Raw genomic sequence first — 24,821 nt, forward strand, 5'->3', positions numbered from 1 at the left:
TCAATTATATATATATATTTTTTTGAAGAACCCACATAAGTAATTTTTTTTTTCAAAAACAGAGAGATATATGTGTTGACATATATATATGAATGGTATCTTTTTCCCATCCTTTTAAGCCCTATCTATCTTCTTTCTCTTTCTCTTTCTCTTTCTCTTTCTCTTTCTCCCCTTCTTTCTTGCTTTATCAAGTACAGTATACTGGAGCTCAGAGAGTTGCGGAGATGATGATGTAAAAGGCACACACATACATAATTCAATCGAAGGGATCGGCCGGACTTGTGATCATATATATATGTGTAGACATAGATACATACATATGAGGGAGGTCTGTGTATGTATATATAGCTGCTAGCTTTTTCGCTTTATAGATCTCTAGCTATAGCTTCATGTGGTTTTTTGCATCTATCTTTTTCTATAAAGTTACCCACAGATTTGCTCTAGATGTGTGAAAATGGGTTTTGTAAGCTGAATTTTTATGATTACGCAGATGGTGATGACAGAGCACGTGTATATTCAGATTTTCATCATACCAGGCCAGACCAGGTACTGAATACGGTATATATATGCATATATATTTATATATATTACCCAATTATCGAAACCTTTCTTCTTCTGCGAATCCCAAGTTTTGGTGATACATATGTATTCATCATCATTGATTTCTATGGTACTTCTTCAAAGATGTTTCAAGGAAATTAAAAGTAAAGAGTGTTTTTACGAAGAATTCTTGAGTTTTGTGGTTACAGGGTTTTTGGGTTTCCGGGTGATGATAATTTATTAGTTCGTGTTTTTTTTTTCGAATTTTTCATCTGAAAAGTGAATAGTTTTTAACATTTTCTTTTAACTTTGTATTTGATTTACAGGGATCTATTGAGAGTTTGAGTGGGTGCTGCATCTTCCAAGATAGATATGGCTACGTACTTTCATGGTAACTCGGAAATCCAAGGAAGTGGCGATGGATTACAGACCCTGATTCTCATGAACCCTACTTACGTAGGATTCTCCGAGAATCAACCGCCGCAGCCACCCGCCAGCAACAACTTCGTGTTCCTCAACTCCGGCAACAATGTCAACCTCTCCCACGCGCCGCCGCCTTCCCAAATTCAACATTTTGTCGGCATACCTCTCCAAGGGGCAAGCGCTACTTCAGCTGCCTCGTCGCAAGATCCCTACGGCCAGCATGACGTGTCGGCGCTCCATAGTTTCATCCCACGCAATCTTTACAACCAGCAGATAGGCATCGCGGCGGCGCGTGAGGTCACGCGCTCCCACCAGGGTCTTTCCTTGAGCCTTTCGTCGCAGCAGCCGGCCAGCTACAGCTCTTTCAGGCTGGAAAGGGAGGTGCCCACTCAACCGATAATGGATGCGACTCAGCCACGTCAGGACGACGTTAGAGTTTCGGGTGGATCCCCTTCTTCGAATTCCGGAGTTTCCAACGTCGTTAATGGAGTTCAAAGTGTGATGTTTAATTCTAAATATTTGAAGGCAGCACAGGAGATTCTTGATGAAGTTGTGAAGGTACAGAAGGGAGCAAAGATTGTAGCTGAACTAGCAGAGGGGGCCCAGACAACCGGAGAGCCCTCAGGCGCCGGCTCTGGCGGAGGAGGAGGAGGAGAAGAAGTTAAAAAAGTTGGGGCTGAGCTCACTACATCAGAGAGACAAGAAATTCAGATGAAGAAAGCAAAGCTTGTTAACATGCTCGATGAGGTAAGCTGTTTAAATGACACACTTGATGAGGTATTGATGCTGTAACAGCCACCGTACAGAAAATGACTGTAAATTTATTACCGGACACTTTTCAAAATGAAGGTAAAAAGTTCTATTCTTTTTTCCTTTTCTTTTCGGTTTCATAAAAATTGAAAAAGGGGAAAAGAACGAATAAACACCAGGTGGCAGGTAATATTTATGATTTAAAACGAATAAGAATAAAAATTAATGGTGTTTTTCCGATTTATTTGTTTTCCATGTTTCTCGAAAATTTATTTATTAATTTCTTGATTCGAAGGTGGAGCAAAGATACAGGCAATACCATCACCAGATGCAGATAGTAGTCTCTTGGTTTGAACAAGTAGCAGGAATAGGTTCTGCTAAAACTTATACTGCCCTGGCTTTGCAAACAATTTCGAAGCAATTTCGGTGCCTTAAAGATGCGATCTTGGGCCAAATCAGAGCGGCGACGAAAAGCTTAGGCGAAGAAGAAAGCTTAGGAGGAAAAACCGAAGGCTCGAAACTTAAATATGTTGATAATCAGATCCGACAGCAACGAGCCTTACAGCAATTGGGAATGATCCAGCACAATGCTTGGAGACCCCAGCGAGGTTTACCCGAACGATCTGTTTCTGTTCTTCGTGCCTGGCTTTTCGAGCACTTCCTCCACCCGTGAGTTGTTTAGTGATTTTGTGAACATGGTGTAAGATTTTTTGGTTGGATTTCAGATTAATTTTCGTAGCTTACGAGTCGTGTTTTATTTTTATCCAAAATGAGCAGATATCCGAAGGATTCAGATAAGCTAATTCTTGCTAAACAGACGGGGCTTACCAGGAGCCAGGTAGTTGAGCTAGGCTTCTTGAATTCTCGATCAATGTCTTCTGCTTGATTTTTGGTAAATTTTTGAGTTGGTTTGCTTTGAATTCAGGTGTCGAATTGGTTCATCAATGCTCGGGTTCGATTGTGGAAGCCGATGGTAGAAGAAATGTACCTGGAAGAGACTAAAGAACAGGAACGAAATGTAACAGATGATAAGTCACAGGATGAAGATTCAACCCCAAAGAACACAGCTCCACAAGCCAAGAATCCAACGTTTGAAAATCAGAACAGCAGTAGAAACGAATCTGCATCTGTATCAACTTCCACCGCTTTCACGTCCTCTAGCGGAGTAAAGAACAACTCAGATTTCCACCTCATTGGATCATCAGAAATGGCCAACTTCACTCAAAAAAGTCCCAAAAAATTAAGAATTCCATCCATGAACATGGACTCAAAGCCCACAATTCCTGCCAACGAGCATATGTCGTTGAAATTTGGTAACGAGAGGCAGAAAAGAGACGAGTTCACATTAATCGGTTCACCCACGAATTTCATTGGAGGTTTTGGTTCCTATCCGATGGGGGAGCTGGGAAGATTCGGAGATGAGCAATTTCAGGCACCCTATTCCGGCAACGGTGTATCTCTAACACTTGGTCTTCCACACCAGAACTTTATGCCTAATCAAAGCATACAACTCGAAAGAGGCGGAGACTCAAGCGGTTTTGGTGGCATGATAATGTAGAGAACACATTACATACTTAGTATACGTAATTTATATAAATACGTACATTTTTAGTAGAACCATTTGAGTTCTTGGGGACAGCTTAGGATTTTAGAGGATATATGATTGGGGTTTGTATATTACTTTTGTTGCTACTGATATAAAGATGATTGTGATAATCATCAACGTGAATTAAAAAAAAAACTTGTGATTTTGGGTGGTATACAAGAATAAATCTTGATCATCAATCTTTCTAGACTTTATATATTTTTATTTGAAATTCCCATTGTTTTCACTCATACAACTAATCCATTTTCAATCTCAATCCAAACATTTCGTATTGATTTTGATTAAACTCATCATGTCTAGGTGAACAAATATCTCGAGGGCAGAATGGGTCCTCAATAATTTAATTAAAAAGTGGAACCCTTCAAATTCAGAGATAAAGCATCATTTTCATGGTCTTCTCCGAGTTGGATGTGGGAAAAGTATGCAAACGAAACATAGTCCATAAGCATAAGACAAAACATCACAGCTTAGATCTTCTAAAGATTTGACACAATTTGATTATTTAATAATTGAAATAAAGTAAATGGAGGTTAATATGTAGAATTCATATAATTATGATTATAGCAATTATATAAAGAATGATGACCGATTCATGTATAGATAAGATATCTTTGTTTAAATCTTTGAATAAAATAATGGCCTCTCTCTTGTTCAACGAGGACTTTGAAGCTTTCGTATCAAATATCATCTTTCTAATTGAGAAGCCAAAGTTGATTCATTGACTACCAAACTCAAATATTCATTCAATAAAATCATTATATTTTCTCGGCGTGCAAGCTAAGGTCGGCAAAAAATAAAAAAAATCGTCGGCTTGGGAGAGGAATTTCATAGGAACTACACAATGACATTAGGGTTAGGACTGCTGCATCTTTTAATTTAGAGGAATGGATTCACGTGCCAAGTCCTTCAGATTTTAATGTTTGAGGTAATGACTTAGACACACATGACACAATATAAAGATTGAAGGTTTTAAGCTACACATGCAAAATTATAGGGACAAAATAGGACAAAGTCTAGGGAAATGATCATAAATTATAGGTTTTCGTGTGTTGTTCTTTTTTAAAATTTACGCCCCGTTTGGTTCGAGGGATTAGGAGTGATAGACTAATTTATCCGGCCCAATCAAGTGTTTGGTTCAATTTTAAATAAACCTACCTTATCCCTCCTATGTATGATTAGGTTATATTAGGTAGGTTAAAATAATACCTCCTCACCCCTAGGATTATTTATCCCACTCTTAATACCTCCTATTTTTCCGATTTTACCCTTCTCCTAAATTCAAACTCACCACCATTTCCCGCCACCGACCACCGCCGGTCAACCATAGACGGACCGGAGCACTGCGGTTAGCGACGGTTTGTCAAAAAATCGTCGCTATTAGCGACGGTTTGTATAGAAAGGTTTGTCTACACACCGTCGCTATTAGCGACGGTTTGTTTATAAAACGTCGCAATTAGCGACGGTGTGTTTAAAAAAGTCGCTAAATGTCTAATTTTTAGTAATTAAAATAATTCAAACAAGATCGGCGACGGTTTCTCATAAACCGTCGCTATGAGCGACGGATTGTTTTCTTAAAAACCGTCGCTATGAGACGGTTTTTGAAAATCCGTCGGTAAGTTTCCGGCAGCCGTTTCCGGCCGTCTCACCTGCTGACCTTTTCCGGTCGACCATTTCCGCCGGCCGCCACTGTCGCCGTCGCGAAGGGGAAGGGCAATTTCGTCTTTTCATCAAAAAATTCAAAATTATCCTACACTTAAAAATCTTACCAAACATAATATTATTTTACATCATATATTACAATTCTATCACAATCATTTTCTTTATCATTTACATACTAATCATTAGTTTATCATATCCTTCCAACGAAACGCAGCCTTAGAGTATACACGAAGCTCGAGTTCAAAACTCGATTGATGCTCGAGAAGTCAATCTTGTCGAACTGAAAGCCTGAAGCTCTCAAAAAATTATTCAGTAAGCTTGATTTCTAGTACTTGATTTGTTTTCAAGTCAAGATGTAATAACATGCTATCTAAACTCATTTTGTTACATCCCTATCTAACCTACACAAGCTAGAAAGGTTGATGCTTCTAAAAATAAATTAAATAAAAATTTAAAAAGAAAATTGATCATCAATTGCATGTAAGCATTTACTTAAAATATTTCTTGTAACATTGTCACGTGTATAGTTGTTATTAGTACGAAAATTTATAATTATGATATAGTTATAAAATCAAATGAAATTTACTACATATGAGTTATGACTACCAATTATTGGTATAACAGGAAATGTCAAACAAATTGTTGAGATTTTCTCACATCGGAGGGTTAATTAACACCCAAATCCTGGAATTTGGTACTTCAACGATTATTGTAGTTGCTACCAGCCATTAGTTTATATGCTATGTCTATTTTATATATTTTGTAGGTTGAATCTGATTCAGTCCAGTCTTCTATAGCTATTCAATTAATTGACCATAAGTTTCATATGTTTTTCACATAATCTATAACGACTGTTACACATGGATCAATATGGTTGAAGCTTTGCATTGACTCGATATGGTTGAGAAACAAATCAGTGATTTGAGTGAAGATGGAAAATTAGAGCAACTGCAAAAATGGCCCAAATCTTACAACGTGAAAATCCACAAGTAAAAAAAGATTAAATCAATATTATACAATTGAATTAAACGGACAAGAAAGAAGGATTCGTACAGCACAAAATCCTCGGTTACAAATATTGCTGTTATGAGTTAAGATATTCAAATTAATTACACAATGGCATTTCTATGTAAGTTTTAACTGGTACTTCATATTTTCAAACTAAGCAATGCTTAATGCTCGAATCATGTATTGTGCAATGGTATTCCACATACTAACCATGATTTGGACATGCAAAATCTAACCGAAAAGCGATTAAATGAAAGTGAAGAAATCATACTCGACTGGTACTCTGATGGCTTCCATCCAACAAAGCTAGTCCTTCTCTTTGAAACTTCCGACCGGTAACACCACACTTCAAATGTCTGGATATAGAATTTCCTTACTGTCTAACCATTCTCTCAAAAATTTCAGCTTGGTCACCAGACGGCAACGTTAATATTATAGACACCAATGATGACTCCAAAGATTGCCTAAGCTCGCAATCAAATTTCACCAGTAAATTATTGTCTTCATCAGAAGAAAAAGAATCGGTCAAAGGCTTCATCAGCCTTATGTATGGAAGCCAGATTTTAACCATATGAAGGCGTTCTGGGGAGCCAAAACTACGGTTCCATATGCTATTGCTTCCAAGACTTTTGTAGTCACATCAAGGGCTTTCACCGTTATTCCATTTATTTCTACTATGGGACATGATTGCTCTGAAATTTTCACTATATTTGCCGATGCATCCACCCATATGCGAATAAATTCTCTTGAAATTTCCAATTTTGTTGCTATTTGGTAGCCCATAATAAATCGGTTTAAAATGACAGGAATAAAAGTCCATTTGTCTTGGTCCGGGAACTAACTCTTGTAAATCACATACCAAAGACTTGACAAGATCTACAAATCTTGATACAAGCCTGTTAGACACACTGGCTAGCTTCCAATTTAATCACATCGTCAGCTCTTTATAAAGGTGCATCATCATCCTCAGTTAGCATGTACTCAAGCTACTACTACTATTTCCAAAAGCTCATACAAGAAAAAACTTCATCTCCCATCTATCCTGGCTACTATTTGCATAATTCATCCAGAAAACTCCCCTCTCCCGCCACCCACACACGCCTTGTCCAAGCAAGTTTTTAAAAAATATTAAATCAAATGAATTGTAAAGGTCTTATCTTCACACTAATCGACCGTAGAAATAACAATCACAAAAAATCTACCAATGCTGCAATCTCATGCAGCTAAGTGCGGAACAACCTCTTCAACTAGCAATGTTTTTCAAAAACACCACTGCCATCATGATACACACCCTGTGACCTTTTGGTACATGATCGTGGGGAGATGACTGCATGGTTTCACTTATATATAATTCCTCACCTCCTTTCGATTAATGAATCCCGATAAATACAATGCTAAGAAGATATGAAGGATAATGGCAAAAAAATTTGTACCTGTTCTGCCGCAACAGCTTTGAAAATTTCTGCTTTCATTTTGAATGCCAGTAGCTTTTCTCTAAATGATAACATTGCCTTCACACTATCACTTTCCTGAAAGTCGATCAATCAGGATTCGCAAATTATATTAAGAAGACAAATCTATAAAATTCAATGTGTATACCCTCATCTTTTCCTGTTTCTGTTTTAGTTCTATATTAAGTTCATTCAGGCCGGTCTCGATCTCCAACATTGGTGCTTGTCTCCCAATTTCAACTGTTTTGGCTAGTACAGTGGCAGTATCAGCAGACGTAGAAGAATTGATTCCCATAGATATTGTCAATTGGAAGTATTCAATAAATTTCCAACTTGTCTCAGTCTCCATGGGCATATTGATCTGTTATGATAGATTCCATAAGTAACACACTAAAACTACGTACTAAAATTGTTTCCTGCAGTGGCAACACATATTTCTTCTTGTTGGAGTCGTGCCGTTCATCAAGATCTGCATGATAATTTGGCAATGGGACTTTGCTCACAACAAGTGCCCTCCCTTCACCATACACACAACTTCCATTCCACAAAATAAGACCATAGTGTTACATAGAGTTAAATAACACTACTTTCTACAAAATAAATTGATTTTCTAGTAAGAGAACATTTTCATGAACTCATCGTGATGTAGACAAAATTTGGCCACAAAAAGGTATTATAAAAAAGATGATATTTATCACCTCTTTGAAACAACGTGTTATAACCTTGTTAATATGAAGATCATATAACTAAATATAAAATATCAGTATCATTAAAATATCGAATATTAGATATTTTGTTTAAAAAGGAATGATGAAATTGCAATTCAAGCGTCAAAACTAACAACTTGATGCATCAAAATATAATCGGCTGTTATTTACTTCTAGTTAGTCCTATTAACCAGATTCTTCTGATCAGATTCCAGCTTAAAATTATTCAACCATTCTCGAAGCCACATATTCACTACTTCACATGGGAAAAAAACTGAAAACGATACCTCCGCGGCTTTCTGATGGAGACGCTCAGCTCGCCAGGCAGGGTCCCCCCATCGCTGCTCCCCTACACCTACGCGGACCGCACCTCTTCCGCCGCCTCTCCCTCCAGAACGGCCTCCACTTCCGCCACGACGGCCTCCTTGGAGTATGGACGGTGAGACATGGCAGCTAAAGTTGAGATCCGAGTAATATTTCCTTCCAACGAGTTCCCCCAACCACTCGCTGGCGCCGAGACCGCAACTGAGAGAGGGTTGCGTAATTGAACAAGGCAGAAAACACAGCAACCGCCGAGGGAGTTGGGAAGAAGACGGGGCGATATTAATTAGCAGCATTGGAGCCCGATAAATATTTGGGCTATAAGCCCATAGTTTGTTGACCCGTTAATGTTGGGCCTATAAACAGCCGACGCAAATTACAGTGCCTCATTTTGGGTCTGGAGCGATAGTTGGGCCTTATGTGTTTTGACAGTCAATAATGGGCCTGTGAGAAGCCCAAATATGACCGCCTCTTCATCTGCGTGCCTTCATTCTCGCAATTTGCCTTCTGCGACCAAAATTTGAAAGACGTATCAAAATCTTGCTTTGTTGGTTCCATTTGAAGACACCGGGTCACCTGTAAATCGGGTCGAATCCTGGAAGGATGATGGATCCAGCAAACACCACGCTTGGAAGGATGCTATTGGACCAGATCACTCCGGCGGTCATGGTCCTTCGAACGCCGCTCGTGGAGGAGTCCTGCCGCCGGAATGGACTCTCCTTCATTGAAATGCTAAACCCTTTCTGCAAATTCAATAACATCGATGGTACAGTCCACGAAGCTTTGAGTGCTGAATTGTGGAATTGGATTTACTGATTTATTTCATGTGTCGATGTTCAGTGCCAGTGAGGACAGCTAGTGATCAACCTTACAGGCTAAGAAGATTCAAATTGAGATTTTTTTATGCTTCCGAAATACGGCAGCCAAATATCGAGGTACATTTACTTTGATAGTCTTTATCTCGCATTGGCTCGGTTATCAGATTCTACGAAATGGAAAGACTTTTTTTTTGTTTTTTGAGCACTGTCTTTCGTAATGTACATTTCGTGGTAAACATTTTTTTTCCCTTGTAGATCATATGAAGCTATATAGTACAGGATAACATATAATTTGAAGGACATAAATTTGATGGTGTTTTGGGCCCTGTTCTTAATAGAAATTAAATCGCATTCCATGTAGAGCTGTTTGCGTCTTAATTGTTTGGCAATAATTTGAGGTTCAAGGCTATATGAGCATAAGCGGGTATTCCCAGATTCCTGGGTCATTCAGATAGATGCTTCATGGTGAATCTTTAAGCTATTTGGGGTTTCTTAACAAATATGTGATATTGATTCCATTTTATGGTCTGAGTTATCTTATGTGACAACGTTATAACTCGGCTGGTACACTGTATCATGATTCCTTTGGGATGCTTGAGGCTTGAGCTATTGTATTGAAAATAACATTACATCACTCCTCTCTTACTTTCATCGTTAATAAGTCAATTTGGGTGTTGTGGTATGGATGCTATATGAGATGGTTTGATGATTCCCACCTTTGCTTTCTAATCTGATAATTTCCCACCCAGGTTGCTAAAGAGAGGTTAAAACAAGTAATCACTCAGGAGGGAGATAAATATATTTCTGGGCTGTCCTCAGACCCACCAGAAATTGGGAATGCAGCACCAAGTAAGTTGTAAACCCTGTAACTTGAACACTGGAAATCCTTTTGCATCTAAGCCAAAAGAAAACGAGTTGATGGATGCAGCCTGGATGTGTGCCTGTGATTATGCATTTTACACTTGACAATTTTGTAGAAACTTTACTTATTGGAGTCTGATGTTAAGTTGTCTATTATTATTAGACGCTGAAATTTGATATATCTACCTTTGAGGTTTTTGAGTGATACAATCTGTTATTTGAAAAGGTAAAACAATGCATTTGATATTAAAAAGTTGAATGAATTGTACAGCTTCTGAGCTGGAGTTTGTGCCATCATGGTTTCGAATATTCAATAAAGAGCTAGTAGATACAGTCTCATTTTCAGAACACGAAGCTTTTGATCATCCCGTGGCATGTAAGTTTGTATAATTTCTGGTTCATTTTACATAGTGCTCAACATTGTGTTTTCTTGTACATTTTTCACTTTGCTCTGTTGAAAAACTAGCTGGGCTGCCTTTAAATGCTAGAGGTTCTTGCTCAAATGTTTGCTTATCTTTCTGCCTTTTGTGCCCATGCGAATAGGCCTTGTGGTTGTCTCTTCCAAGGATAAAGATCCCATTGACAAATTCGTTGACCTCTTCAACACGAATCAGTTGCCGTCTCTCCTTAATGATGGTGCCATGGATCCAAATATTTTGAAGTATTTCTTGTTGGTGCATGATAATGACGCTGGCATGCTAGAGAAGTATAACTCAACCTACTCCCCTTTTGTTCTTTTGTATCACACAGGGAGTGCATGAACAGCATCGAAATATTTTTATATCCATAATTGAATAGACTTGTTTTGGATGAATTTTGTGAAACACAATTTATTATTTAATGTTCTTGTTTGCATTTAACACAAGGAAGGTGGGTACTTCAAAGAAGCAGTAAATCTATTCAAATATCTTTTGGTTAATATGACAGATTTCTTGCATTTGCAATATACTCTTGTTGGCCTTTGTGTCTAAAGTGTCGGTAATGATGAATCTGCAATGGTTTGAATTTACTTTTAATTGAAACACTGAGACATTATAATGTAAGTTCTTTTTCTAATCAAATATCCGAGACTAAATTTAGCTAACATATAAGTGTCAATGTATAAGGGAAGGAAATTATATGAACGCATAGCACCTGAAAGTGGGAATCACTGAGTGAACTAGGAGTCAGCTGGAATTATTTTGAAAGTGCAGAGATAAACTGTGTAAGCATCATAGTTCAACTTGGATCTAGTATAATTAGTTGACTATCAAAAGATTGTATCTAATAATTGTGAAATTCAGTTTTTTCATTTGCTTTATCTTAGGCGTTGGTGATCATTTATAACTTTTTGCTCGGTCGCGAGGACTTTTTCTTCCTCAAGGATAGATTAAATTTAAACTTATTATTAAATGGATGCTCTATCCCCTGTAAGGCATTCCCATACTTGACGTTCTTTATTTAACCACTATTTACTTACTTAAAGGACTATTTCCTTGAAAACATATTTGTGATGACTCCCAGGTTAGCACGGTTTTATCAGCCCAATTATTAATTGCATGGAATTTACTATCAACTTCCGATTGGTTGAAATTGAACTCACTTAGGTTGAATTGAAAACTGTACTGCTATTATCTTATCTCAAACGTGAATATTTTTTGTGATGGTATACTGAGTAGTGTGGTTTAGTAAATGGTGTCAAGGCCAATAATGTAAACCAAATAATTCTTAGAATATCGAAGTCTATTGAGAAAGTTCTAAAAGAAGGACAATATTGGGTACCTGATCCTTTTTCAACGTTATCCGGAACTTGTCTATGGTCTCAGGCTACTTCACTTTTTATCTGCAGTTAAGCTTTATCTACAAAATAAGGGTTTTTGGTCTTCATGTTTTTCCCTACAGAGCTACCGGTATTTTGACTGAAATGAGGAGTACATTTGGTGTGAATGATTGTCGTTTGTTGTGTATTAACTCGTCTCCGGATGGCTTAGAAGAACATCAAGAAAATCCATGGGCATATTATGTGAGAAAAATTCTGAAAATTGACATTTATTTCTTCCCTTCTCGCCTCTCTTATAGTTAAATTTGCTGGCATACAGAAAAATCATACTTCACCTAAACAACAGTTTGGTGGCTTCCTTAATTTGGATGATATAAGAGAGGTACTTCACCTGGCTAATGTTTCTTTGTGGAATTATTATCTGTAAAAGTAGTGGATCAGCCATTTTTTTGGTTTGAACTCTTCAGTTGAGAAATACAGTGCAAGATCTCTCTTCTAAGCACATCATTCCTCTCATGGAACTAAAAATACGGGTTCTTAATCAGCAGGTATATTCATCTCACAGTGAGATACTTTGCACTCGTGATTAGTTTGGCTCAATATCAAATTATTGTCATCTTTGCTCTTGTTCTGCAATCTATTCTCTATTACACCAGGTTTCAGTTACAAGGAAAGGATTTAGAAATCAAATTAAAAACTTGTGGTGGAGAAAAGGGAAAGAAGATCCACCAGACGAGCATGGGCCAATGTATATTTAATTTTCAAATTATTGCCTTATATATGATTGGGCGTATGAATGCTGCCTTTTCCATTTCCCTTAGCTTTATTTGGTTTGTTTAATCGCTGCTGAAGGTACACTTTTAGCTCCATAGAATCTCAGATACGAGTTTTGGGTGACTATGCTTTCATGTTACAAGATTACGAACTTGCTTTGTCAAACTATCGACTTATTTCTACGGACTACAAGCTTGACAAAGCATGGAGGCGCTTTGCTGGTGTTCAGGTACTTCTTTGCTTCTGTTTCGTAATCATTTATCTGCTTCTTTTAGGTGGAAGTTCCGGGATCATATATTTGTCCATCTACTGGGCCCTATATTACATTTTTATATTGTCTTGTCTTGTTTTATTTGTCACATACTTGATTAGAAGCTTTATGCTCTATTTTGGTTTCAATCCATGTTAGAAAGTTTTCTTTTTAAATAGATTCTATTTGTTGGATACTTGTTCTGCTATTACATTATTTTTTTGAAAATATATTGCTTGACCCCATGAATTTCATTTTATTTTTTTCCACTGGTCAATTAGTACTTCCACAGAAGAAAGAAAATAGTAGCTAAGACAGACCATTTTACGGATTCAAGAACAGGATTGGATTGGTGTGTTTGATGTTCCAAGATGTCTGAAAAGAACAACAATTTAGAATGTTCATCATATGATGGGGTTTCAGCTGTAATGAAGCAATTTTTTACGCTTTACTCACTGATGGCAGAGTACTGCATGGTAGCATCAAGTTTGTTAGAAAGGACTATTGAGGAGCAACATCGCTTTTCTTAACAAACATTTTGTTAACAGATCTAGATTTTGAATGGGCTTTCCTCGTATCTTTGTTTAATCTGCCAAGATTAATTTTTTTTTGGAAGGCGTGTTTTCAAACCGTCATATTTAAAGTTGCACAATTTTATTTGGTAATAATTGAGCATTGCTCAGAAACTCTTTGCATGGAGAAGTTTGCTTTGTTTGTTCCATGAGCAGTTTCATGAACAATTTCATTTTTTGGATTATTTTTTTGTTTTAATGCTGCAAATATGAGATTATAGCCTCCTATATACTCTACATCAACTATAACAGTGACTAAATTATGCACTTGTCTGTTCTCTTCTTTCTATAATGTATTAATTTTTGTCTTTCAATGCTTTTACAGGAAATGATGGGTTTATGTTGTTTTATGTTGGATCAGTCGAGAAAAGATGCGGAGTACTGCATGGAAATTGCTTTTAGCGCTTATTTGGTATTTATAAGCTTAATTTGCTGCATTTTGGTTTTTGATAGAGATGTTTTGAAGTTATGTATAAAATTCCCCTCTTTTCCACTTGCAAACAAAATTAAGATTTTTCTTGGGGTTCCATTATTCTACTCAGGTTCATGTAAGAAAACGTGTGGAATATTGCATGTTCACACAAGAAAACTTTTTTAACTTGTCACTAGAATATTCAGCCTACGGATTGGTGGATCTTGCTTTGTGACAGTTCTAGTGGTAGTTTATCATGTCATTTTACTTCACCAGATTTCTGACCTGGACGTTGGACGTAAATATAGAATTTTGTTCTCAACATCAAACGATTGTCAATTTGTAGATTTTTGGATTCAGGTGGTAACTGTAGCCTCTTGGAATTGTGTTGGGTGGAGATCTGAACTTCTTGATCTGAAATCTGAGCTCTGCTGGTTTATATGCTTAACTTCTTTTTGCAGTCTTTATTTTGACGCATTGATGGTGTTAAACGATGTCTAGGCTGATTTAAGTGATAACATAAGTAGATCTACAAGGTCCATGTTATCACATGTTCTTTGGTTATCAAGAATCTGAAATTTTTGATTAGATTAAATCTTTTAATTCAGAAAATCCCATCTGGCATGACAAATGCGACACGTTGTGGCCTTTGGTGGGCAGAAATGTTAAAGGCTAGGGGTCAGTATAAGGATGCTGCAGGTGTCTATTTTCGTATCTCTGGTGAGGTAATGCCCATGATTTGATGGTTGAACTGATAAGAGATTGTAAAATATCTTCCTGAAGCACATAATATTTTAGGAACCCCTGCACTCAGCTGTGATGCTTGAGCAAGCATCCTACTGCTACTTGCTGTCCACACCAACCATGTTACGAAAATATGGATTTCATCTTGTTCTTTCGGGAGATCTCTACAAGAAATGTGGTCAGGTGATGGTTTCTTAAACAAGTATGCAATTTATAATTCATGGTTTTTGTAATGATCTGAAAAAGATGTTGGCTTGTCCTTGATCAGATAAAACACGCAATCAGAACATACAAAGGTGCCCTTTCTGTCTTCAAAGGCACTGCATGGGTGCACATTAGGGATCATGTTCATTTCCATATTGGAAAGTAAGGAAGCTCTCTAATCTTGATTGGTAAATTATAGATTTTCTATTCTTCCATGCTTCATTCATGTTTCAGGTGGTATGCATTTCTTGGAAATTTTGGTGAGGCTGTTAAACATATGTTAGAGGTCCTGGCATGTAGTCATCAACCCAGGGCGACTCAAGAGTTATTTTTGAGGGGCTTTTTTCAAGTTATTCAGGTGTCTGCTGCTAAATTGCATTTGTTCTCTTAAACTGTTTCTCTTTCATTTTGTTGTACCTGTTTCCTTTTCTTCCTTTTTTTTCCTGTTGCTAGTTGGTAATCACCTCATGGGGTTTAATCCCAAATTTTATCATAATTTGACAACCTATTAAAAAGTAGTTTGTTTTGTCGCATCTGCAACTGATAATGATAATACTCCTGTAGATAAAGTTTAGGCCATTGCATCCATCCTATTCACGCTCAGCGAAAAATACTAATTTTTAGTCATTGCTGCCACTTGAAATTATACGTCAACAGTTACCTGTTATTTTACTGTTAAACTTTCATGTGTTATCCAGTTCCTTTCTCACAATGGTACGAAAGCTGAGTTAATGAAAAGTGTATTCAGCAAGTTGTTTAAAATCGGAAATTTGGGTGTTTGTTGCTTAATCCTCTTCTTAGCCAACTCAAGAAATTTAAATGCACCCTTGTGTTCTTCCTTCATGCTCATATTTACTTTAATGTTAATTAAACGTCAGTGATATCTTTCTTTTACTTGTTTCATTGTAGGAAACTGGGAAAGCATTTGAGATTTTCAGGCTTCAGTTACCTGTCATAAACTTTCCTTTAACTAAAGTTGTTTTTGAAGATCATCGAACTTTTGCATCAACTGCAGCGGTAAGTTAGTTTGCAGTTTTCCTTAATAACAAGCTGGTGGTGGGGTTACTTGGAGGGTTTTGCTTTCAACATAGTATTATGATTTATAGTGTCATCCAATCTTGATTTCTATCTGTTTCTTGGAGTATGTTCTTTTATTGATGCTTGCAGTCCCAATTTCCTTACCTTTAGGCAAATATTGAAGAAAGTTTATGGCAGTCTTTGGAAGAGGACATAATTCCGTCATCGTCAGTTATGAGGACTAACTGGTTGGAGTCACAACCAAAGGTCATACCAAAGAATTACGAGAAATCAAATGTATGTGTTTCTGGAGGTATGAATGAAGTTGATATTATGCTCTAGTTGCAGAGTGTTGGATATATTGGGTCAAACTTCGCTGCACATATTCCACCGATACTGGGGACAATGTTTAGTTTGTAATAGGATTGATGACATGACTTTGTTGGATCTTACTGTAATAATTTCCAGGACGTAGCAAATTTATGGTTGTGCATACTTCCTTTTTAGTTTAATGTAATTTGTCCTCAGACTAATACCTGAGCCTGAGGCTATGTTTACGAATGCTTCTGTCTTGCAGAAATCATAGATAACATGGTTTTTTATAGGTATATCTCCGAGTTCATGATTATTTTTCGTGAGGTTTGCCTATGCCAAGCGCTTGGTTTTAGAATTCTTTGCAGCACTTTGGAAGCCCCTATGAAGATGGTGAATATGTCTTACATATTCACTTATAGATAGAAATTGTGTTATCTGGTCATTGTTGACAAACTTAACCACTTATCTTTATTTCTTAATCAGAAATTTGCTATCTTAAAATTCTTACACATGATCACTACCCGAATCCAGACTTCCATCCACCAAAAATTCTTGGTTCTGAGCCTGGGAGTCCAGAGTAGGAGATTTACTGCTTAAAATCTTTGCATGTTTTCAGCTAACTTTTGTCATTCAGCTAACTTTTTTCTGGAGCATGTATTGTTTTTAGCTGCACAAACTTAATTTGTTTTTTCTTTTCTTATTGCAACACATTCATTATTTCATGGCTCATGCAACGATTTGATAGTATGTACCGATAGTTGTCTTCTATTGTTGTTGATATGTTCACTCTGTGGAGTGCTTGCCAACATTTCATATTGTTTCCATGACTTTTCAGAGTCAATAAAGGTGGATGTGAATTTGAGAAACCCACTTCAAATCCCTCTATCCATTTCAAATGTTTCACTAGTATGCGAGTATTCAGCAGAATCTAATGAAACTGAATCAGGTAACTTTTCTTTTAGTAATTTTCTTACTGCAAATCAATGTTCAGTTTCTATTTTCCCAGGACCTTTCTTATATGTATTAGTTGATATGAGTGAGTGCCTCTCCTCATAGATTTGTATATTCTTCCGTCTTAAGTCTTTATATTGAAGTTAAAGTTGACAAGAATCATTAGCATAACTACTGCGGGCCTATTTTGAATAATGCAGATTCAAGTAGCACTTTAATTGACTATGGGAATGCCTTGGAAATGAGAGCCGTATCAACTAGTGGGTATGTCAGTGATGCAAAGATTTGGATCTTTTGGTTTTTGATATCTCTGTGTGTGTTTCTTTTGAAAATTAGGCATCTCCCATGTATTTCGATACATGCCTAGCTTCCAAAATAAAACACACTGTAGGGTTATATTTATAACTGCCCCTGCAAAAATTATGGTTTTTCCTGGTTTTACCGTGCGCATGCTATGTGTGACTATTGCTGATAATATGTTCCTTGTCCAATGCAGGGATGAGAGCTTAGACACATCTTTCTTTACTTTATCTGAAGTTGACATTTTGATGCAAGGTGGTGAAACTATATCGGTGAGCTTTGCTAATAATAAAACGTAGATTTTTTTTATTATTTCAATATTTCTCGTCTTATACTAATATGTACTCATTTACTCCATCTTACGTTTATTGATATTCTATCCCTATTTGGATGTCTTATGTAAAATCTCTGAGTCTTCGGCGAATATCCAACATAATAACCTGGTTTTGGTCTGAGAACATCAGATTTCAAAGTACAAACAAAAAAAGAAAAGGAAATCCATACTTTCATGAAAAGAGTGTACAAAAACACTGAATAACAGAAAGCATTATCTTCATTCCTTGCCCTCCCAGGAATACTCATCACTGTTAAAGCCTTTCCTCAAATTTGTTGGGGTTGGCTAGGTTGCATGTTTAAAAATTAGCCTTGTCCCAATAAACCTCGGCTAAATATCAAAGTAACAAGGAGAGGAATTAAGTTAGGTTGGACCATGGTTAAAAAACCGATGCTTCCACTTTCTTTTTTTTTTTGATAGAAAACTAATATTTTATTAAAATTTGAAATCTTTTACATATTAAGCGGATTAGTGATCCGCGGAATAGAAGGAAGTACAACAAATAAATCAATACAATACGAACTTCCAATCCCTAACTACGCTTCCACTTTCAAGTAAAGCTGAAACTGTAACTGAACTGTTTGGATATGGTTTCGGTTCCAGTTCTGGTTTAGTTAACGGTTTGAACCAATTTGAACTAAATTTTATTTTTTAAAACCTTCAACGGACAAGAAAAGAATAATAATACCATTCATCATATGATAAAACTAATTGAAGTTAATTATTTAATGATTTATTACAAAATATTATGAATATTTAATTTTTATTGAAAATTAAAATTTAAAATAAATAAAAGTATAGGTTAAATGTTAGCTATAAATTATATAGTTTACTTATATAAATTAAGTAGTTTGTATGCACTATAATATCTTAAAATTTTATAATTTAGGGTCCTGATTATGTTTTCACATGATTTTGGTTTCTTTGTATTTTTATTTTTGGGAACTGGAACCGAATCATAACTCCTAGGTTTCCAGTTACAGTTTTGAATGTGAAGCCCAAAAACAGTTTCGCTTTTAGAGACGGATTCGGTTTCAGTTCATGTTTCCAATACAACCTAGGTCGAGTCTAATTAAGTGTCTAGAAATAGTTGTGTTGATAGTTGATGCATGAACTAAGGACCAAAGTAAGAATATGTCCGCAATCAAATTATCTCTTGGTGCAAATGATTTAGCTATTAGAGAACGAAGAAATATATATCTGATAGTTCTAAATATATCCTTCTAACTATGTCCCGTGTTTATCACCACTCTTCTCATTCGTTGATGCATAGTATTTTGTCTATGTAATAAGTACTCCAATTAGTTTCTTCAGGTTGATCTGTTGTTTAATGGAATTATAAATGTTCTCTCACACTCTTTTTCTTTGATATTCAGGTTCAGCTAAGAGTCACTCCCAAAGCCGAAGGCACCCTAAAAGTAGTTGGTGTTAGGTGGAAACTCTCTGGTTCAGTGGTTGGAGTTTGTAACTTTGATTCAGATGCTATTAGAAATAAAGTTAAGGGGAAAAGGAAACCAAAGCAATCAATCAAAGGAAGCCTGAAGTTCCTTGTGATAAAGGTACTGGCTTTGTTGTTTTGTTGGAGTGGCATAATTTATATTTACTTGATTCTGGATAGTCGAATGGTTACAAATTCCTTGTATTCTACTTATCTGCTTAAACTTGTTTGATATCCAGAGCCTACCCAGACTTGAAGGCGTCGTTGACAATTTACCTAAAATAGTTTATGCGGGGGACGTTCGTTGCCTTACTTTAGAGATAAGAAATCCATCAAAAATATCCGTAAAGGTATTGTTGTTTTTCTTTTTCTTTTTTGCTTTTTTTAGTCATTTGTATTCTTGTCTTTAAGTAAAAAGTGTTGGCCGATCAAATGCTCGACTTTGCCCTTGCATAAGATCTTCCCCTGATTATAAGTATTATGAAAATGAAAACTGATTCATATTTAAGAAACAGTTTTTTGAAGATAGTACTGATTACTTGTAATTTGTTGTAGATGAAGAATTATAAATTTTGTTGTTCTAGTCTTTTCTTTTCCTTTTCAATTATTTATTTTGAACCAATAGTTTATAATTTTAAAATTTAAATTTAAATTTTAATTATATTAAATTAAGATTATTTTTTTATTAAAAATTCTTATAAATTTGTCAAATAAATATTATTTTTGTGAGTAAATGTGAAAACAATATATTTATATTTTAATTATTTTGGGAAAAAAATTCGCACCCCTCAGCCAAAATTTCTAGCTTTGTCCCTGCCAGTGTCATGTTATTTATTATTTTATTCTTTTTCAACTAACTCTTTTTAATACTCTTAGGGTTCACTTGGTTTTTAGGATGTGATAATTGAATGATTGATAATTTGATTGATAAATGTTTGATAGGATAAAAATGTAATTTGAGAGATATATAATATCATGTGTGGTGTGAATTTAAGAAGAGTGATAAAATCATGACAAACTTATTTATTACCAAAATACCCTTTAATATTTTATTTTAAATTATTTCCCATAACTGTTCACTTTCTCTCCAACCTACTCCCTGTTTGCCAAAATCAAACGCTCTCCATGTTATTCTGATAAATTGTTTTTACAGGTGATCTCAGAATTTATATCTACAAGCATCGTTCATTTTTTTTTATATGTTTACGTTCATTTAATTTTTTTAGTTTTGTTTCCCTGTTAATTTCTTGTCTGAGTCATGTTTCACGCATCGATTTTTTTGTATTTCAATGCTATTATGAAAATAGATAAAAGATTGTGTCTCAAATTCGAATTTTTTCCTACTATGGTCACGAATTCAATTTATTATTCAAACATAATTTATTCACAATTTTTTTGTACGGTGAATAAATCATCCAATGTAAGTCCAATGTAAGTACAATTCTTCAGAAGAAATAGGGACGATGGCGTGTGTACAAGACCCACTTGCAATTTTTTAATTCACATTAAGGGCTATTTTGGTCATTATTCTTTTTGAGTGTAGCCGGATAAATATTATCCATCTTGAATGCATGGATTCATTCTCCAAGGCAAACAGTAAAAGTTGTCCTACACATAGTCAATGTCAAATTTATAAATGAAAGCAAACATAAGATTACTAAATAAATAATAATCCAACCTTAATAATACCTACCAAACTGGGCCTTAGATTAGATTTATGCTGTGCCACACTTGTACATGGAAAACATTCTAATGTCATGTTTTTCATATGGTGGATTGTTTTCATTTATGGATTGTGTGGTACATTTTACATTTAAACTCATGCTTTGTACGGTGGGTAGTGTGACATATCACACTCACAAGCTGTTTTGACTTCAGTGAAATGATCAGATGTGCAAAATCTGATATTAATGATGATTGTTGCAGAATGATTATCCATTCCAGAGTGTATTGCTTCCTTCCACGCAATCACACGAGTTCATTTTTAGGATATGAATTCTTTGTTTCCCAAAATGTTAAAAAAAATTACCTCTTCTATACTGATTTTTCGTTGTTGTTGAGCTCCTGGTGCTTGTCAAAACCAGATCTTATCTCTGTTTTCATGAGGGTTTGATTAGTTACTACCTTATAATCTCTCCATTTGCTCCAGGTATTGGAGGAGGTAAACAATTGTTTGTTGGTATGCCCTGGTTAATTTGTTTATATGGTGACATCCACCTGCACTGGATTGAGGGAATATTACCTTTGTTTACTTTTTCTGATGTTCTCTCTTTTGGCAGAATTTGAAAGTGCGGGTCAATCATCCAAGATTTATTAACGTTGCAGATCAGGAAGTTATAAAGCAAGAATTTCCAACTTGTCTTGAAAAACAAGCAGATTCACAAAATTTGACTTATCTGGATACTGAGAAATATACAAATAGTGTATTTGTGTTCCCTGAGGTCATTGGGCTCTACCTTTTATTTTTCATGTGCAATGTCAACATATTCATTGTATTTCGTTTTCACATTTCAACTCTTTTTTTCGCAGATTGAACCAATTTGTTGGGAAAAGCCATTAAGGTGGCCCCTTTGGTTTAGGGCTGCTGTAGCTGGAAATGTTTCGCTGTACATAACCATTTACTATGAGATGGAAGATAAATCAACTCTTATAATATATCGAACTTTAAGGATGCATTACAATTTGGAGGTATGCACTGAAAAGAAGTACGATCTTATTGTGGCTGTATTTTAAGCTCTATTAGTAGCATGCAAAACTTAATTGAATATCAGACAGCATTCTTGTTGATCATTTGGTATGACTCATCAATCAATATAAGGAAACCTACTTGGTGCTAGTTCATTCATTAGCCAATTGAAATTGGGATGTATTGGTAAAGGTAGATATCTCCGACAGCACATCTATCATTAATTTTCTCCTTTCTCGTCATCTGAAAATTTGTAGGTACTTCCATCTCTGGAAGTGACATTCCAACTCAGCCCTTCTCCTTCCAGATTGCATGAGTTCCTTGTGCGGATGGATATTATCAATAGAACCACTTCAGAGAGTTTCCAAGTTCACCAATTATCATGTGTTGGATACCAGTGGGAACTCACGCTACTTCAATCAACAGATTCTGGCTTTCCTTTGGATTTCTTAATGGCTGGACAGGCTTTGTCATGCTTTTTCACGCTAAAGGTTTGTATCAAAGTTGGATGTTTTCTTGAAATGATTCGTGGAGATTCCTTTTGATAATATTCTTGTTGGGTTTACTGCTTTGTGCCTGTCAAGTTTCAGAATCTTTAGTCTGCTGGCGTATGTCAAATTATTATTTTAGCTAATTTTTACATGCCATATCATAAATTTAGACACCAAATGGATAGTAGCTTGAAGCATTTTGGAAATTAGTCATGTGAGTTGCCCACATACTTTTTACCTCGAGAGGATTTGCTACAGGTGTTTCCAATCTTAAATCATTATTGTGTCAAATCTGGGCAGTTGACTCCAGACTGGAGCTGGGTGCAATTTTTTTCTTCTTCTTCCTTCTTTTTAATTAATTTTTTTTAATAATGATATATACTGTAATACTATGCTGATAATGTTAACCCGTATAAGCACCTTCTCAAATTTTTTTAATTTTTTTTGTTATCTTTCTAGAGTTATTGTATTAAGTTTTTTTTGGATGCAGAAATCCCAGACAGGAGTGACTGGTGAAGACGATATATCTTCTCTTTCCACTTCAGCAAGGACAGATGTAAAACTCTGTGCTAGGGATTCTAAACAGTTGTATGATATGTCGATATCGCCTTTTAACATATTTCACCGTTATGAAAGAATACACCAGAAAAGACCAGACCAGGTTTACCCTGCCTTTGCTTTCTATTGTCCTGCTGAATTGGCAGTTGGCATTGACATACTTTTGTTCATCCTCTGTTAAATTGTTAGTGATGAGCTTTTTAAATATACGTAACATGAATGAGATGTTCCGGATTGAAAAAAACGGTTTGCTCATCCATGCTCATTCCATCTCAAATTGAATGGCTAAGTGGCATGGGTGAATATTTTGTATTATCATTTAATATCTGCTGGCACAAAATAGAATGTGAAATAAGTGCCTCTTTTTTTCTTTTTATTTTGGTTTTGTGGACAGTATGTGACTGTAATATTAGGGATACAAAATGAAACCACGTGATTGACTGAAGCCATCAATAAATGCTTTTGTTGATCTTTGTTGAAAAATGTGAATCTTCTGTTTTCGTTTATACTCCCATCTTTTTCTTATAACAGGAATTTCACTGTTGTTTTTTCCTTTTGGCATGGATTAGGATCATCAAAACACAGTCGACTTCATCTTGATTACTGAGTCACAAAGTGATTGCGATCCAGGGGTATCAAGGTCCAAAGAAATTTTCACTTACCACACATGCCATTGCAGGTTCGTCCATTTCTCTAGAGTCAATTCTTGCTGATGAATAACGATGTTTCCAGCAACTTTGAAGCCATATTTTTTGCCTTCTTAATGCTTATCTTCTTTATTCACTGCTCTTGTTTCTGTCTATGCTACAGAATTGCTCGTACAAGCCCAATATCATGGCTAATGAATGGCCCCCAGATAGTGAGGCATGACTTTTCTGCTGCTTTATGTGAAATAAATCTTAAATTTACCGTGCACAACTCCTCGGAGGATAATGTATCAGTTCGGCTCACCACCCACAATTCTACACCTCCCATAAACACACTCAGCAATTCTGCTTCAGTTTCTGGAAATGAATTGGGTTGGTACAATATATCTCATTCTAGTGACGTCAAAGGAACATCTGATGTAATGGGAACTCGAGCTAGCAAGACCATGTTGCCCGAGAGCATTTCACCTTTCATTTGGTCAGGATCAACTTCAACTCACTTCAACCTTGACCCAATGTCTACCACAGAAGTTCCTCTCCAGATCAGTGTATTTTCTCCCGGTACATATGATTTATCGAATTACTCATTGCACTGGAATCTTTTACCGGCTGCTGGTAAAGGAGATGATGCGAACAAGTCACGAGTGTCATCTGGTACTTGCCAGGGGCATTCTTATCATATCACGGTGCTGCGAAAAGAATGATATTTTCTTGTAAGTTCCTAATTTGAAAATGTGAATTATTTTCTGTGGTTTTCTACTTGCAACTTATAAATCACGATGATTCCATGTATTATTGTAGCAAGATAGAATTTAGAAATACAAAATTGAATAAGAATTGGCTGACTAATGCTATCAACTTGGGGTACTCAGACTAAGCCAGTTACAGCTGAACAACCTGTAATTTTTTCATTTTTAACCCATCTGGACGTTTTGTACACTGTTTTGTGGACCAATGTCGGCGTTTTTCTCCTTTATCTCTTCTGAGAAACAAATTTTACCCATTTTTGAATTCTTTTGTTTTTAATATGGTCCTGGAATATTATGATGTCGTTCTTTTGCATGAGCAAAATTTGATAAATGAATTTTAAATGACTCTCGCTATTCTCATTGTACTCATTGTGGCGGAGAAGTTTTACGTCAATTTCTTTTATAATCTACACGTATATTCAATGTTTCTTTTACGTGAGATTAAGGGCCATATTAGCCCGCCGATGCTTCTTCCA

The 24,821-nt window shown here is 36.0% G+C and overlaps 3 protein-coding genes and 1 pseudogene across 5 annotated transcripts; 2 read left to right on the plus strand and 2 right to left on the minus strand.

Moving 5' to 3' along the window:
* LOC140839741 (BEL1-like homeodomain protein 1) lies at nt 1-3,498 on the plus strand. 3 transcript variants are annotated; one of them, XM_073206667.1, is made up of 6 exons: nt 1-328; nt 491-546; nt 867-1,710; nt 2,009-2,382; nt 2,491-2,551; nt 2,639-3,498. In XM_073206667.1, exons 3-6 carry the CDS (start codon nt 913-915, stop codon nt 3,269-3,271), a joined length of 1,866 nt encoding a protein of 621 aa, XP_073062768.1. In that variant the 5' UTR covers nt 1-328; nt 491-546; nt 867-912; the 3' UTR covers nt 3,272-3,498. The 3 variants fall into 3 exon arrangements, with proteins under 3 accessions (XP_073062768.1, XP_073062770.1, XP_073062769.1); XM_073206669.1 differs by having other exon boundaries at nt 1-322; nt 489-546; XM_073206668.1 differs by having other exon boundaries at nt 1-546.
* Nucleotides 3,499-5,927: 2,429 nt separating this feature from the next.
* On the minus strand, nt 5,928-7,319 carry LOC140839269 (BTB/POZ domain-containing protein At3g05675-like; annotated as a pseudogene).
* On the minus strand, nt 5,981-8,761 carry LOC140839743 (DExH-box ATP-dependent RNA helicase DExH1-like). The gene is made up of 3 exons (XM_073206671.1): nt 8,432-8,761; nt 7,586-7,798; nt 5,981-7,515 (listed from the first exon to the last, which is right to left on the minus strand). Exons 1-3 carry the CDS (start codon nt 8,759-8,761, stop codon nt 7,381-7,383), a joined length of 678 nt encoding a protein of 225 aa, XP_073062772.1. The 3' UTR covers nt 5,981-7,380.
* A 236-nt stretch (nt 8,762-8,997) lies between these two features.
* LOC140839742 (uncharacterized) lies at nt 8,998-24,533 on the plus strand. The gene is made up of 28 exons (XM_073206670.1): nt 8,998-9,231; nt 9,306-9,400; nt 10,033-10,132; nt 10,416-10,520; nt 10,688-10,850; nt 12,026-12,146; nt 12,223-12,285; nt 12,371-12,451; nt 12,560-12,651; nt 12,756-12,906; nt 13,825-13,911; nt 14,520-14,636; nt 14,710-14,838; nt 14,924-15,021; nt 15,094-15,217; nt 15,769-15,876; nt 16,048-16,189; nt 17,027-17,137; nt 17,343-17,406; nt 17,639-17,714; nt 19,153-19,335; nt 19,454-19,564; nt 21,494-21,655; nt 21,744-21,902; nt 22,158-22,391; nt 22,882-23,052; nt 23,519-23,628; nt 23,760-24,533. Exons 1-28 carry the CDS (start codon nt 9,069-9,071, stop codon nt 24,298-24,300), a joined length of 3,861 nt encoding a protein of 1,286 aa, XP_073062771.1. The 5' UTR covers nt 8,998-9,068; the 3' UTR covers nt 24,301-24,533.
* Nucleotides 24,534-24,821: the final 288 nt, after the last annotated feature.

This window comes from Primulina eburnea, chromosome 8 (assembly GCF_022965805.1).
Source record: "Primulina eburnea isolate SZY01 chromosome 8, ASM2296580v1, whole genome shotgun sequence".
NCBI lineage: Eukaryota > Viridiplantae > Streptophyta > Magnoliopsida > Lamiales > Gesneriaceae > Primulina > Primulina eburnea.